The sequence below is a fragment of the Chanodichthys erythropterus genome, chromosome 12 (genome assembly GCF_024489055.1).
Source record: "Chanodichthys erythropterus isolate Z2021 chromosome 12, ASM2448905v1, whole genome shotgun sequence".
In the NCBI taxonomy this organism is placed as follows: domain Eukaryota; kingdom Metazoa; phylum Chordata; class Actinopteri; order Cypriniformes; family Xenocyprididae; genus Chanodichthys; species Chanodichthys erythropterus.
Window position 1 is genome coordinate 10,181,080 of NC_090232.1, and position 17,458 is coordinate 10,198,537.

At 34.2% G+C, this 17,458-nt stretch overlaps 1 protein-coding gene across 5 annotated transcripts in view; it reads right to left on the reverse strand.

The window, feature by feature from the left end:
• mad1l1 (mitotic arrest deficient 1 like 1) overlaps positions 1–17,458 on the reverse strand; it is an 89,894-nt gene that overhangs the window by 44,049 nt on the left and 28,387 nt on the right. For 3 of the 5 annotated variants that reach the window (XM_067404913.1, XM_067404914.1, XM_067404915.1), the window contains exons 12-16: positions 14,404–14,544; positions 12,423–12,479; positions 12,068–12,159; positions 9,602–9,692; positions 2,710–2,914 (exon numbers count right to left, since the gene is read on the reverse strand). In XM_067404913.1, coding sequence (XP_067261014.1) covers positions 2,710–2,914; positions 9,602–9,692; positions 12,068–12,159; positions 12,423–12,479; positions 14,404–14,544 — 586 coding nt within the window. Of the gene's footprint in view, positions 1–753; positions 850–2,553; positions 2,595–2,709; positions 2,915–9,601; positions 9,693–12,067; positions 12,160–12,422; positions 12,480–14,403; positions 14,545–17,458 lie in introns of those variants that run through there. The other 2 variants (XM_067404916.1, XM_067404917.1) reach the window with 2 other exon arrangements.

The window sequence follows — 17,458 nt, forward strand, 5'->3', positions numbered from 1 at the left end:
TAAAATAAATGTTTTTTCTCACATAACCTAGGTAAAATTGATGGAATAATTTTTTCTCCTGATTTTGTCTAAATCTAAGAAAGCTTGTTTTGTTTGGATAGGAAAATTAATAATAGGACGTGTTTCACTAAAATACATTTTGTCTTCTTTTGGCACATATTTATTACTCTATTGTCCTATATTTCTAAATAATAAATGCCATTAGTCTGATATTTTATGTAATGCAAAGACATTCATACATTAAGTGTGGCTTAAGTGTCCAAATACTTTCTAGGGCAACTATTTATCCTTTGTGACATAATAAATTGTTCACAAAAGGAAAATATGGATACACAATCTTCTTAGTGTTAGTAATGAGCACACATTAAACACTCTTAGGCTTTGATCATGTATTAGAAAATGGGCCTAATGTACAGGGAAATATTAAATATCAGTTTGTTATGAAGCGCTAAATATGTCAGTCAAACTTTATTGGTTTCCAGTTTCCGTTACTTGAATCGTTTCCAATCCCTGTTAATAATTGATCAATGATTAAATTAAAAACAATTTTCCTCTATAAAAGTTTGAGATGCTGTTTGCATATAAACTCAGGATGTTCACACTTGAGTCCTCTTTAAAAGAACCGAACTCTGTCTGCTTTAAGTGGACCAAGAGGTAAACTAAGTGAAAAAGGATCCAGTTCTCTTCACGTTCACACTGACCCTGAAAGAGGACTCAGGTCCTTTTTTGGTCCACTGAAGTAGGAATGTGGTCTCAGACCTCATTGTGTTCATACTGTTGCTTTTTGGATGTAGTCCAGCTCAGTGTTTGATGGCTGACCCTATTGCCTTCCAAATTTTATCCCATTCACTGAAGGAAATGATAACATCAGCATATAAAAAACAATAGGACAAATACAATAAAAAAAAGATGCAAATGAAATAAACTGCTTTAAATATTTTAGGTACAGTTGGTATACCTAAAAGCAGCATTCAAGTAAGAAATGGAATAATCAAATGAAAAAATAAAACTGCATATTCTTCACTGCATGAATAAAACACAATGGTTCTACTGATACTTATATTAGGTTGCTGTCACTTTAAGAACTACAGTAATGCACAGATTTAATATATACTGATACACATACATGATTTATTTCATTTACTTAAGACAAAATGAACTTTATTTGAACCTTGTGTGTTTTGAATTCTTTTAGAGCAATAACATGCTAAAGATAATTTAGTATGCACGCTGTGACAGCTGGCTTTTTGTGCATGCGCTTTAGGTGTGTGTACTTGTAAAACCATTTTAAACTGGTAAGGTATGCAGCTTTGTCTCACAGCTTGGAAGAGGTTGAAATGACAATAAACGTATTTGTTGTGAACAAATAATCTGCAGAGATCAGCCACAAGCAGCAGCCATGATGAACCGCCGATTTATACAGAGGCATCTGATGACCAAACTACATTGGAATTCGCAAATGGAAAAATCAAGTGAGCTCTGACTTTTTTACCGAACCGTACCCAGACCACCTCCCGAGATGGTCTCGGTTCACTTTAAAGGGGTCTGAGATCATTTGGAGTGTTCGCATACGGGCCCAAAAAAAAGCATGTGAACCGCGCTCAGACCAATGGAAAGGACCATGTGTGAAAACACCCTTAAAAAGCTGTTTATGGACTTGACAACAATGCCCACCACCCCTCACCCATTTTGAACAAAATTTGTGCAAACACAAATCCTGTAATCATACATCTAAGGTGGGAGAAAAAAGAGGTCATAAAATGGAGGAGGAACAGTGAATAGCAAATAGACACAGAAAAAGTGCAGCAGCCAATTTAAAAGCAGACCTCAGGGTGTTTGTTTACTCATGGGTCTGAGTCCTAATTAGACTCTTGCCTCCTTCCGAACTCATTCAAACTGATAGTCAAGGAAAAAGAGAGAGAGTGAGAAATGGGGGAGAGAGAGAGAGACTGGGAGAGAGTAACAGAGAGCATGAAGCCAATAAATGAGTCCCAAAGAAATGCAGATCGTCAGCACACACCACTCGAGTCCAATTAAACATTTAGCCCTGGCTTTATATATAAATAAAATGTCTAAATCATTGTGAACACACAATGAGGAATTATCTTTTTTCACAATCCTTGTTGTCACATCCAACTCCACAGGAAGAAATGCATTCACACAAGTATCAATCTTGTCAGCTGGTCAAGCCTAATGCAGTTGCAGAAATATTAACTTGTCCAAATTCCATTTTTTCTTTTTATTTGCAGAATATTTAATTCAGCTGAGGACCAAATATAAACTCACATCTGGCCATATACATTTGGCCACTCTGGGCTGGAATATATATGGAAATTAAAGCAAAAATAATCCATTTACTTTGAACAGCCTCAAAAAATTCACAATTTCTATGCTGTTGCCCCCATCTTGTTCTAATGTTTTTTGGTGATACATGTACTCTTAAGTTTTAGTAAGGAAATGCACAAATACCAGTCTAACTTTGTGATCTGCTGCTTACACACATTTGAAACACATTTTTCATCCAGCAGAACAACATGAAATCATTTTTCATACTTTTAAGATTCCTGAGAATTCAGCGGAAACCTAAGGCAGGGCTGTTTGATGAAAAATTGAAAAAAAATCAACAATCAACAATGCCATTGCACACAGATAAAGGGGATGTTTCATTACCCTAACACTAAAATGCTTGTGTAAAAAAAAAGTATTTACCCAGTATTTCCTGTGAAGGTGGGATGATGAGGGTAGTGTCGTCTGTTGTCATACCACCACTCGCCTCAATTTTCCGGAGTCGTTCTCTTAAGCGCTGACACTCCACCCTCAGCTGTTCCACCTCTTCAGAGCGCTGCTGCTTTGCAATGCTGGTGGGGTTCATTTGCAAGTGGATCACCTTTGTCTTCACAGGGTCATAGTCTCCCTAATGCATGGGAAAGATGTTGAGTCAGAAAATTGACTAAATTTTATTAAAACAAGAAGGAAAAGTTTCTAAAACTTTTAAACAAACTGAGTCTTTTGATTTCATTCTTCCAAAGAAGAAAAAAGTACAGACAATAGGCCTCAACAATTACCATTCCTTTTTAGAATTTTGGCATGTAAAACCATTGTAATTGTTGACTGATGTAAACTCCAAACAAACAAATTAACATTAAAATAAAGGTGGGGAAAAAAAGGAATATAAAACTGAAAAGACACAATGGAGAGACTTTTGGAAACATAACATGCTATTTCATAAAATCCTTAAAACACATCAAATCTGAACATCCGTGCCTTTGAATTGTATTTTGCTTTCATAAGTATCCAAATTCTTCAAATCAAAAATATGCAAAATGAAGAAAACTCTCATTAGCAATTTAGGGGGGAAAAAATGACCTGAAAAGAAGCAAGTTTGTTAAGTGAGAGATGTCACTAAGGTGGGTCCAATAGCTCTTTCGTTGAGCCAATACATACACTGTTGAAATACCACAAACGTTTGTGAATGAAAACCAGTTAAAGGGATAGTTCACCCAAAAATGAAAATTTGATGTTTATCTGCTTACCCCCAGGGCATCCAAGATGTAGGTGTCTTTGTTTCTTCAGTAGAACTGAATTTTTAACTGCAAACGCTGCCTTCTATCAGTCAAATAATAGGAGTGAATGGGAACTTCTACTATAAGAGCAAATAAAACTTGCATAGACAAATCCAAATTAAACACTGCGGCTCGTGACGGCACATTGATGTCCTGAGACGATCAGTTTGTGCAAGAAACCGAACAGTATTTATATCATATTTATATTATATCTCATTTAGTGAGGTCTGATCGTGCTCTGAAAATGGCAGTGATGTCTTGCGCATATACTTCAATGAGTGTCAGACATCACTACCATTTTCAGAGCGCGATCAGACCTCACTAACCAAGTGCTGAACGCAGTTGGACATAGTGGTGTATTAGAGGTAAAAAATGATATAAATACTGTTCGGTTTCTTGCACAAACTGATCGTCTCAGGACATCAATGTGCCGTCACGAGCCGCAGTGTTTAATTTGGATTTGTCTAAGCAAGTTTTATTTGCTCTTATAGTAGAAGTTCCCATTCACTCCTATTATACGACTGACAGACGGCAATGGTTGCAGTTAAAAATCATTATTTGTTCTACTGAAGAAACAAAGACACCTACATCTTGGATGCCCTGGGGGTAAGCAGATAAACATCAAATTTTCATTTTTGGGTGAACTATCCCTTTAACATGAACTGTTAAAATCAAGTCCAATTTTGTCTGAAGGCTCTCACCCATAAAAAATAAATTTATCCGAATTACCCTCCAAACAAAAGGACCAAAGAAGCGACAGTTCATCCCTGTCTGAAACGAAAGGCTTTATCTTCTGGAACGATTCTTCATTTAGGTGTAAAACTTCAGGGGTTTAAAAGCCATTACTGAGTCTTCTGGTGAATTAAGGGCCCCATCAAAGAATAATGCCTCGATCTGAACATCTCATTACTGGGCAAATTACATCACCCTGAGCTGAAGACAGAAAGGCAGAGAAGAGGAATAGAGACTGAGGGGTAAGGAAGAGATGACATAACTGCCAAACAGAAGGGGATGAAAGAACAGAAACAACTAGAATTTTTAAAAAAGAAAGATTAATCTTTTGTTAAAGAGTTATATATGAAGTTGGGGAGAAAGGTTAACATGAACAAAGTCAGAAATGCCAAAATAATGGTACTCCGATACAAAGTCAATAATATGGGTGTGACACAATCTCGTGCCATGATATCTCTCGAGATTAAAATGTAACGAGATTTCTCATCGAGGTGAAAAGCTGTCCCATGAAGGAGTCTGAGGGTGAAATTAGGATAGAATATGCCACCGCTACGTTTACATTACACCTCCATTGTCATTTTGCTTTTTATAAAAATAAAAACCATTTTATTGAGTTGGATAACGGTCACTTAATAGTCATACTTAGTGCAGCAGGAATCAGGGTTCACTGTTCACGTGACGAGAGTAAGTGACAAGATGACTGACAAGACCATGGTGAAGGATTCGTTGCATAACACAGCCTAAGAGAAGACAGTTGAGTTTGTGGCAAAACAGTGCTTCAGTAGTGTTGTCTTTTACTGCATATGATTGATAATTAATACTCAGAAAGTAGAATTAAAATGACATTCATTACAAGATGATTAAAACATTTCAAATGCATCTGCAGACTATTTTTGTCTATGTGTATATTAGTGGTTCAACGGATCACAAAACTCACGGTTCGGATCACATCACGGATATGAACTCACCGATCGGATCATTTTTCGGATCAGCAAAAAATAAATAAATAAAAATAATTAGGGGTTGGGGGGTAACGTAACTTTGCATTTATTACTTAGCCCACTTTAACTACTCTGATACCACAGCAGAAACTACAAGCCTAACTAATACATTATTAAAGGCAAGTGAACAGACTGTAAAAAGAACAAATACTTTACACCAATTACAAGCATAGATAAATACAACAAAGTTACAAATAAAATATAAGTTCTAACTGTAGTATTAATTTTTGTGTACAAAAAAAGTAATAATTAAATATAAAATGACACTGTTCACTGTATACATTTAATATAGATTAATCTGTTAAAGCTGTGTTTTGTTGTTTGATTTACATGACAGACAAAAGCAGGTATTTATAGGTTGCTGTCACTTTAAGAGTAAGACCCCATGCACGCGCATATCCGATAGATACACATCCGATTCCGAATTCTCACCTCGTTCAATTAAGACATAACCGAATGTGTTTACGAGAATACTTGCCGATAGGGGTATTTTTACTGACATAATGCGTGTATGTGACCATCCAAGAGAAATTAACTTAGAGTTTAAGAGCTATCTGGAATGTCTCTCTCTCTCTTATATAATATATACATATATATACATACACACACACACATATATATACATACATACATACATTCATACACACACTAACACACACACACGTAGTATATGTTAATTAGGTTTAATTATAAGCCTGTCAAAAAAACAAGTTAAAAACCTTTAAACAAGATTAATTTGAGAAATACTTGACATTATTTTAATCTGTTAATATTTATGTTTAACTAACAAATTAAAGGAGTGCATTTAACAGCTAATGGCAATTCACTGCTCTTGAACACTGCTGTGCTTGTTATTAAGAGTATGCTGTTGAACTTGGTTTCAAGTATTGTGAAATTTTACCACGATTGGTATAGACTACTGAAATGCTAATATTGTGACAATGCTAATGGTTTGAAACGGTGACAACTCCATGCGTACATCTCTCTAACCTTCAAATTGAATAATGTAATACAGCTTGAATCATGAATGAATCATGGACAACAATAAAAATACGTGAAAAACAGCAAAGGTTAGCAGTCCTTGAGCCAAAAATAAACTATCTTAAAACTGACAAGTGTGGAGTGGGTTGACATTATTAACTGTATGTGAAGTCGCTTATTTTTACTGTGACACTTGAAGCGTCACAGATAATGGATAGAAGAGGCCTATAAATATTAGAGCCAAAGTCTAAGCACATTAAAAAGACTGAGTGATTGAGAGAGCAGGACGAATGAGTGACGCAGCTCTTGAATTCTAGACTTTTCAGTTTGTTTTGGGCTGGCACCAGCGTTGAGGTCTAATGGAGCATGTCTGACTACATTTCAGCCCACTGATCGCATCATCGAGTCAGGAAGTGAAAAGAAAGGATAAATGGATGGGAGGCCACTGATAAATATAGAAGCATCACAAAGATGACGGAAAAGTGACGTGGCTTTACATCTTCCCATTATGTCACTGACTGTAATGTCTAAAATTTGCCTATAACAGGCTGTTTACCCTATAGAGTGTGACAACAGTGCAGTGGAGTAAGGAATTTTAAGGTATGTGCAAATATGGAAATTTAATTTAATAAAATAAATTAAAAACTAAACTACAGCAGTGGCCGAAAACAATGTCTAAAAGGGATATTTGTTTTTAATTGAGCCTTTAAATTTGAATAATCAAAATATAAGGAAAATATTTTATATATTTTATTTTAAATATGAGGCAAGAACACACTAAACTTGGTTTAGGTATTCAATCAGATACTAATATTTTGTTCTTTTTCCTTTTTTTTACATGTACAAAATTTCTTTGTATGATAGTCTTTGTGATGTGTTCATCAGGTTTCTTATAAAATGAAAATATAGCAAATGAGATTAAGTATTTAATTCACTGGATTATGCAAAAACATGGATTGTAATACAACAGTTCAGGTTATTTTATAGTGAAGATTTTAGACATACCCCCTTCCCTAGAATATAAATATAGTGTACCAATGCACAACCATATACCTAAACAACATAAATATTTAAACAGGACTTATAGTCTGAGTTTCCTCTAAGTGCCTCTACATTATTTATTGACTAACAGAAATAAATAAAAACACTATTATTGTGCTTTTATTAAAATATTATTTTTAAAAGCAATCCCCAGCATGCCAAGAGTAATTTGTGCATCCACAGGGGAAAATTATATTATATGTGAAGAGCCATCAAAACTCCTTGTTGACCCATAAGGACCAGTGTTCAGGATTAATTTCGATTCCACTTATCTGGATTTTTTTCTTTCTTTTCTCAAATACAAGTCCACTTTTTGTCCTAACTATAAGTTGATGGAGAGAAGAAAAAAAAGCAAGATGAGAGTGAGGTGGTTATTGACTGAAGGCAAAAGATGGAAACAGGTTTTTCAGTGATTTGAAGAGGACTTGTAAGTATGTGGAGATTTGCAGGCAAACACAATGTGTTCTCAAGTGCCGATTTAGGCTTTGGAGAAGAAACACATATACCTGAGTTACTGTGGAAACAAGAGGCAATGCAAGTGTGGCTGTGCATGAACAAAAACGGAGTCTACTGCACATTCATTTTCATTACTGTGTCCTGAAATGGCATATGCCAAGGACAATTTGCTAATTAACAATTAGACCAGCAATTAAGTCATGTTAGTTTAAGGAACAGATAACCAAAGTACCTCAACTTCAGCATGTAAAAATGAACAATGGAGCTTTAGTATCTGCACTAGCAAAAACACTGTGGAATTGTATAGATACATATCAGCTATGATGATAATACAAACCAAAGTTACTTATTTATTATACAACTTTGGAATACTTTAATCATGACTGGTCAGTCATGGCATTCAATGTCAAATATTTATGAATAATGACCGCTCAACTGAGAAACTGGTCTCATAAATACTGCTGTAATGTTCATGTATCTCGTTTCAGTCTGCTGCCTCTTTATTTTCATATAACCCAAGTTAGAATAGCTGATTTGCTAGTATGCTGATTTGATAGCTAAAAGCATGTCTTATCATGAAGTATTATTAACCATCAGACAATCATCAACCACCAATGAGGCCATTTGCCAAGCTTAAATGTGAACTTTGTAATTTTTTTTTTTTTTTCCAATGTTAAAATACCTCCTTCTATCCCAGTTTAACAGACTAAAGATTCATGATTATGACAAATCATAATTGTGGTCTATTTCTCTATACTGTGATCACTGTTATTTATAAAATAACTAATATTCTTTGTGTGTGAAGAAACTGCATCCATATTCTTTATGTAGGCTACACATTCAAAACTGTATTACTTCAAAAAACCATGACAGTTAACTCCATATTAGCCTACTAAACAGCATGAGGTAGGGCTGCTCGATTATGGCAAAAATCATAATCATGATTATTGTATTCATCGTTGTAATCACAATTATTTAACATGATTAGGAGTTGGCAAAGTGACCAAAATATTAGTAATTTAAAAAAAAAAAAAACATCCTCAAAATCATCGAAGAAAAGCCAGCATACAATAACAAACAAAGAAAAAATACAAAGAAATAATGCTTTACATTTTTCATGTAACACTACAGTATTCAAGTTAACATTATTTAGTAAATGGATTTCCACTAATCACTAATCTGCCCGTGGTACACATACCTTTCAAAAGAGACCAAAACCATGTATATACTGTCCAAACTTGGTCCTGGAGGGCCACTGTCCTGCAGAGTTTAGCTCAAACCATAATTAAACACACCCGTACCAGCTAATCAAGGTCTAACTAGGCATACTAGAAACTCACAGGCAGATGTTTGGTCCCTCCAGGACCGAGTCTGGACACCCCTGATCCAAATGTTTCAAGAACAGCATGCAATTTACTTTAGGTATGCCTTTTCTAGGCATTTAGGCAAATTTTTTACAGGGATGCTAAGGGATGAAAAGAAAAAAGAAAAAAAAAATGTTATTGATTTTGTAGCAAAAGCACCGCCATCTTGCAGTACTACAACCTGTGACAAATACAAATTTTCTTTTTATAATCAATGAAACTGTTAAACAACACAAACTATCTGTCAACGCACCTGAAACGACAACCCACATGAAACTGTGTTTAACATCAGATAAGTTCCCATCATTATAGATGGCCACAGAGCACATATCCAAGTAATAACAAAGTTTGTTGGCAATTCTTCACAAGACTTTTCATTATTAATCTTTATAGATTTATTGTTGCATCCCTACTGTAAACATGTTTTAGGCACTGAGAATCTATCAGAAAATGAAAGTATCACCTGTAGGTTATGCCTCTCTAGTCTCATCTCCAGAATGTTGTTTTGCTCTTCCAGCCGCTGGCGTTCTGCCTCCAATTCCTCAATCTTCTGCCTGAAAAAACACACACATACATATATACATATAAAATGTCATTTTTAGTCCAAACATAATTTAGTCCAAACATAATATAGTCAATAACATAATTTAGTCAATAACATAATTTAGTCAATAACATAATTTAGTCCATAACCAAATTCTTTGAATCACAAAAATAAACCATAAACATATTTCAGTCAAGCATGGTGGAACACAACCATAACATCAATTATATGTTCAACTCAAGTTCTGGAGGTTGATTGCAGAGTAAAACATGATATAAATAAGTGAGGTTCAAAATTCTAAGAAAACATTTAGGAATTGGGATTGAAAATTCAATTTACCCTGGCATAGTTGAATAACAAGAGCTCAGTACATGGAAAAGACATACAGTGAGTTTCAAACACCACTGTTTCCTCATTCCTATGTAAATCTCATTTGTTTAAAAGACCTCCGAAGAACAGGCGAATCTCAACATAACACCGACTGTTAAGTAACAGTCGGGATCATAAATATGTACGCCCCCAATATTTGAATATGCCAGCCCATGTTCAAGGCATTAGACAACGGCAGGCAGTAGCTATTAATGTCTGGATCTGTGCACAGCTGAATCATCAGACTAGGTAAGCAAGCAAGGAAAATAGCGAAAAATGGCAGATGGAGCAATAATAACTGACATGATTCATGATATCATGATATTTTTAGTGATATTTGTAAATTGTCTTTCTAAATGTTTCATTAGCATGTTGCTAATGTACTGTTAAATGTGGTTAAAGTTACCATCGTTTATTACTGTACTCACGGAGACAAGAGCTGTCGCTATTTTCATTTTTAAACTCTTGCAGTCTGTATAATTCATAAACAACTTCATTCTTTATAAATCTCTCCAACAGTGTGTAATGTTAGCTTTAGCCACGGAGCACAGCCTCAAACTCATACAGAATCAAATGTAAACATCCAAATAAATACTATACTCAGAGGAATAGATGCATGCATGCAGCATGAATGACGAACACTTTGTAAAGATCCATTTTGAGGGTTATATTAGCTGTGTGAACTTTATTTATGCACCGTATTATAATCACGAGCTCGGGGGCAGGAAGCACAAGGATTTAAAGGGGAAGCAGCCTGAATTGGCGCATATTTAATGATACCCCAAAATAGGCAGTTAAAAAAATTAATTTAAAAAAAATCTATGGGGTATTTTGAGCTGAAACTTCAAAGACACATTCAGACACCTTAGACTTATTAAATCTTTTGAAAAAGCATTCTAGGGCCCTTTAAAAGTGAATCATTGAACAGTAAACAAACAGTTATTAATGAATATTTTCACTAATTCAGAAGTGTTTCATGTAAAATTAAACATAAAAGAGCCTATTGTTGAGCCTATGTTATTAATCAAACAAATTTGTGACAAATCAAAAGCAAAAGGACACACCAAATATTAAGAGATTCAGAAATAATGTTAACATTTCTATTCACATTTTCATTTAAATTAATATGCCTCCAAAATGATTTGTAATTAAAACAAATTATATTAAATTAGCAAATAGAAGGATTTTCACTAGTGGTCTCGTACAGATAGTGGAACCTTTTTGAATGGTTATATCCTGTAAAATTTCTCAGAAAGTAATTTGGCCATTTTAAAAGCACTGGGCAACATTCAGGTTGGTTTAGTTTCGAAGATTACTATGTGGGGTCTTGGGCTTGTATTCAATACAACAAACATTCAATTAAGGTATAAACAGCTTAGTGAAATGGTTCCAGGAGTGATTAAATTAAATTCTATAGAGAATAATTACAGGATCAAAAAGAAAGAGGAAAAAGGAGGAAGTAGGCACCAAATGAAAGCGTACTTTTCAAGCAAGGCCACAAAAGCTAATGTAGCATAATCACATTTCCATAGTAATTAGGCAATGCAACAGGCCATGAAAAAAACCCACAGACCTCAATTTCACTCAGTCTAAAGCCATGTTCTCAATGCCAGCGACTTACAGTGACAAAGTGCCATGAACATTTCAGTGAGAGCTGGTAACTTTCAGTGACATGAGTTGTAGTGACCAGCAGAAACAGACTTCCACAGATCACAAGTAACCAGGAAAGAATTATAAAAAAAAAATAAATAATAAAAAAAAAAATTATATATTATATATATATATATATATATATATATATATATATATATATATATATATATATATATATATATATATATATATATATATATAAATTGCATACAAATTACAATTGTGACTTAATTTTGCACAATGTGACTTTATATCACAGTGTAAGCTGAAACAGGCTTCCAGAATGAACAGACTAGACATGTGATAAATGTTTTAACACAAATAAAACATAGTATGAAGGTTCATTTATGACATATTTGTTACCTGAGAGAGCCGATTTCCTCTGCTGTTGCTAAGGTGGTTTTCTCAGCATTAGATGTCTGCTGCTCTTTTAGAGCCTCAAGTTCAGCAGTCACCTGAGCAAGTGATAAAAAACATAATGAAAGACAAAAAGATCAGCACTGTATGTCAAGAACAGTAACGGACTATAAATCTGAGCAAATGAAACAACTGCAGCCTAGTGGCAACGACTAATATCTTAACTTCTGCCGTATGTGGTTTTTCATTTCTTGCATGCATTATAGCACAAATTTTAATCAATTATTTATGATCAAAACGGTAGCTGACATAATCGTATAAATGCCAAAAGGAAGTTCCCATGGTGATGGATGTGACTTACCATCTGAGCTTGTAATTTGAAGGTGCCTGCTTCCTCCTGGGCTTTAAATAGTTGAGCCTATCAGAGTGAAACAGATTATTCCATAAAAAACAAAAACTAAGATAGAAACCATAAAGTCCTTGATTACAAAGTCATGAGCGCTATCAATGTCAAGGATGTTGTCTAGATACTTGTCCATTGAGACAGGCCAGTCTGCATGAGCAGAGGTCTAGAATTTTTATAACACCAGCAGAGTTTTTTTTAACACAGTATAACTTGAGCTTAATAGATCCACACATTTTATAACAAAACCTAATAAATCCAATAAATCTCCTTCCTTATAAAAAGTGTATTACCTCAAATTTTAATAACTAAGTCTCTTCTTGTGAATGACTTTTCTGCTTTATGTATCCAAGGGGAAAAAAAAAAACAAAAAAACAATTAATCTGGGTAATATAGCTACACGGCCTGAATATCAGCACGGGATTGCAGGTATTGCGCATAATTTTACACATTACCACTGGTTTCACGATTATAAAGCAGGATATTTCCTCAAATATTTAAGCACTATAGCATGAAGGTTGAATGAGTAAATTACTCCAAACAGATTATCAGAGCAAATCAGTAATTTGGAAACGTTCTGTAAGAAATAATTTTACAAACAATGCATGCTGCGATACAAGACTTGAGCTCGTGTTTCAAAACAGTTAACGGAATTATCACTTGCCTACTTTGGTGTTGCATCGTCACTAAAGATTATCATTTGCACATCGTCTTGCCAATTTAAACATTCAAGTGATTTTAAACCATTTAGTTTTCACGAGCTCTCTGAGAGACGGTGTTCTGTGCGCTCTCAGCCAAAGCACGCACACATAAAGTAGCCTCTCAAACAGCATGTGAGTGTCAAATTGAGTTCTTTTCATAGCTTAGTATGCTTGAATGGTCAAATACACACAAAAATTGTCAAAATGCCTGTCTTTGGATTATTCTAGATTGAATTTATACAATTAAGCCTATGCAGTTATTTTATATTTGATTTCTATTATTTCTTACCTGAATACTACTTCTCAGTGCATTTGTATCTTTATTCTACTGTAATTATTTGTGCTACTGTTCGTAATTATTTTTTTTTATTTCATTACTGATTCTACTTTCTTTTTTTTTGTAAATTAAGTCTGAAATCAAGCTTTATGCTGTCTGTAAGATACTACAACAATATTACCCCATTGTAAAAACAAAAATACATCAAGTGAACAAACATTTAGATGAGATAATTGTAATTTCTTAAAAAAAAAAAAATTATATATATATATATATATATATTATATAAGTTCAAGCCCTGAGCTAAAATATATTTAACAATATTTATCATCATTTTGCCTAATGTTGCCAAGAACCCTACATTTCAAATGTTTATTATAATTATATAAATAAATCAAGGCATGCTTTCCACAATGTTTCGCAATAAATTAACATGAGTATATGTGGCCGACCACTATAACAAGTCAAAGCATTAACACGAGATTAAATAAATTATTTATAAAAAAGAAAACCTCATTAGCATTCTTAATATGAAGAAAATGTAATTATTATTAATATTATTATTAATAATCTGAACAAGTGAAATATCACCCATGAGAGAAACACTGTAATTCACAGAAATAAAAACACCAGGGCAGCAGCAACAGATTCCAGATTCCATTCATAAAAAGTGAAAAGGTGTTTAATTACTGAATTATAGTTATTCGAGTGTTCCAAATGCACTGACAGTTTGAGAAAAACAATACCTTTTTGTTTTCAATGAGATGAGTAAAGAGCACTGCTGCATAAATTAATTTATGAGAATCATCCATACAAATGACTGAATCAGTTACTTATAAAAATAGTTGCAATTAAAAATTTTCATTGATTGACAGCCCTACTAACAATATACAGCAACATATACAATCCATGTATTCAAAAGAACTGATTCAGTTAGCATTATGGGTAATGTAGTTCTCACCTCCATATCAGTGTTGTGAGTCTGGACTTTGTGCAGCATGTCCTCTGCCTCCTTGACCCGGAGCGTGAGCTGAGGGGAGTATTCACTTGTGGCCAGCTCACTGTCGTATGACTCTAATATGGCCCTCATTCCGTCGCGCTCCTGACCCACATACAAAAGCACAAGTTTCAATTCCAGAACTCAATTCAGGCCAAGCTAGGTCAGTGCAATACAAAAAGACATCATGCATAAAGTTATCTGCATGGAACCAGAACTATCTGAGATGCTTGCTCACACTACAGTAAAAATCTGTATCATCTGTTCATGCTTCTGAAGTAAAAAATAAATAAATAAATATTTCCATATGAAAGAATCTGCTCACTGTCTTTTAATGTAAATTTAATTACTACAGCTTGATTGTGTTTCACTTATCACTGAACTTATTTCACATGCTTTACCGGTCAACCTAATCAATGTAGTACAATTTAATTGGCAGGCATCAGCTGTAATGTCACTGTATTGCTCTAAATACAAGAGAAGAGATGCAAGAAATATTAAAGGAGAATTAATGGGGTGAACGAGCTCCCTTCTGAGTCTGAGTCATCTGTGTAAATATCTCATTTTAGAGTCGATTAAACCGAAATTAAATCTAGTCTAAAGCCGAAAACAGCAGGATCAATAAAACATTCTGATTCATTATCTGGAGTGTCAACTGAGAATACTAAAACGCCAACAGACACATGCACATATATGCACCCAAACAAGAAAGGTTCTGAAGGTTAATGTTGAATACAACCTTCACTAACAGACCTTTAACATCAGTTTAAAGAAAAAGTTAAGGATGCATTTGTGGAGCGTTAGTTAAGTTCATTCACTGTAACGATCAATGTGACTGACGTCAGATCATCTATGCAGATTCAGTTGTGAATGTCACAAAAATGTCACATTTCTTCCCAAAATCAAAAGAAAATATACAAAATACATAATATATAAGCCATAGAAATTTTACTGTGAAAATAAATAAATAAATGAAATACACACACACTCACATTTTGAGAAACTGGAATAAAATTATTTTTTAACCATTTAAATCATAATACAATAGGGTGCTATGCTGAAATACGTATGAAACGTACCTTACTAATTTAAAGTGTTTTTTGTTTGGTTGGTTGGTTTTTTTTTTTTTTTTTTGCATTATAGCAATGCAGTAAATGTGTTTAATGGTCATGAAAATGAAGGTTTAATTTTGTTCATCTTTTGTTCATCTGTTTTTCCCCCTAAACATTTTGGAATTAAATAATGTTTGGAAGATCAACAAGTTTTGTGAGATTCATCCAGTTATTTATCATATCCCTCACTTGTTGTTAACCCTAGCAAACAGAAACCCCAATAAGTTATGACAATTTTTAAAACTTTATGTCATAGAAAAAAATTATGTCATTGTACATAGCTCCGTACTACTATCTGTTTTATTATCTGAAGTCATAAAAAAAAGTTAAAGTCTTTCTTTTAATATGAGTTATACCACCTAAGGGGTTCAACACACCGACACATATCATTATATTCACACACACAGACACACACACACACACACACACACTTGTACTTCAACACACAAACGTCTACAAAAGCTATTTTTCGGCTTCTATTGTAATGAAATTCACCCGTGCTGTTATCTTAAACTCACCTCATTCGTCCCACAGATAGCAAACTCTCATTTAGGACTCTATTATTTTGGCACTGGAGTTTCTGTGCTGAAGAGAGAATCTATGTGGGTGAGTGAGTGAGGAAACAAATCTGTGCCGCACTGCAGTTTTTTTCCACCCCTATGGATCTTCATTTATTGGAGAACTTGGGTCAATGCTACAATAAAACCTTTTTATCATGGCTTTTAATCATAGCTAGAAAACTGTTAATCTTCTGAAGACAGCTGATGCATTTTTCCTGGTTCTACAGCAGGCGAAGCACTAAAGTTGTCAATAATGGCTAGTGACAAACAGCCTCCAAATTTTAGCTTGTCAATTCTATTTGTTTTATGGAACTGAGCGTGTGTGTAAACAGGCTTTATCATTATATACAGTACCACTCAAAAGTATGAACACTACTGAACTTTTTCTTGATCTTAACTCTTATTCTCAATTTGTAAAACTGTCTGTACAAAATTTTACTGAACAAACTGATTTGATGCATCCACCTTTTACTGAGCACAGTGTACCATCAATGTAATTAACAAATGAACAACAGAGAAATATGAGAGCGTGCTTGCTTATCTTTACTCTTAATTACTTGTTCTGACAGCTCTAATTTTACATGTGTGTTTAAAGCAGTTTCCAGACTAGAAGGCTGGCGGTGAGGATGCTCAATGTCGCCAGAGTAGACATCATTACACCCAAACATTGACCTCATTAAAACAAACAGTACCTATTTAGTATATATGATTCTGAGTTTATTGAAGCCTTTGTTAATTACCAATTAACTAAGCTGTTGACAAACAAAGAACAAGAATATTATTCGTATGCACAATAAGGTGGTGCTCCAGCAATTTATCTAAATCTCATCCTAGCCATCCTTTGGAAAGAACTTCAGGTCAGGAAACAGGACACGTTCTAGATTTCTACAGGAGGTACAGACACCCATACTGTCTATGAGACTGAGGTGGAGACAAAGATAATGGGTCACATCAGACTTTTAATGACTATTTGCCCTCCCTTATCATTTCAAATCCATAAGACCCATAGGATATTCGAAACATAAATGAATGTATTTATTAAATCACTTTATATGATGATCAGATTTAATTTAGATTATATTCACATATAAACACTGATCAAAGTACATATGTAAAGCACATTAAAAATGGTGAATGCACTGATAAAATGATTTTGTGGTGAAGAAAAATACTATAGAAAAACAAATGTAATTTCTACATGAAAATGTTAGTTCAGGCAAGAATAGAAAAAACAAAGTAAATTCTATATTAGTACTAGGGATGCACCGAAATGAAAATTCTTGGCCGAAACCGAAAACCGAAAAAGAAGAAACCAAGGCCGAAAACCGAAACACCAAAAGAAATTAT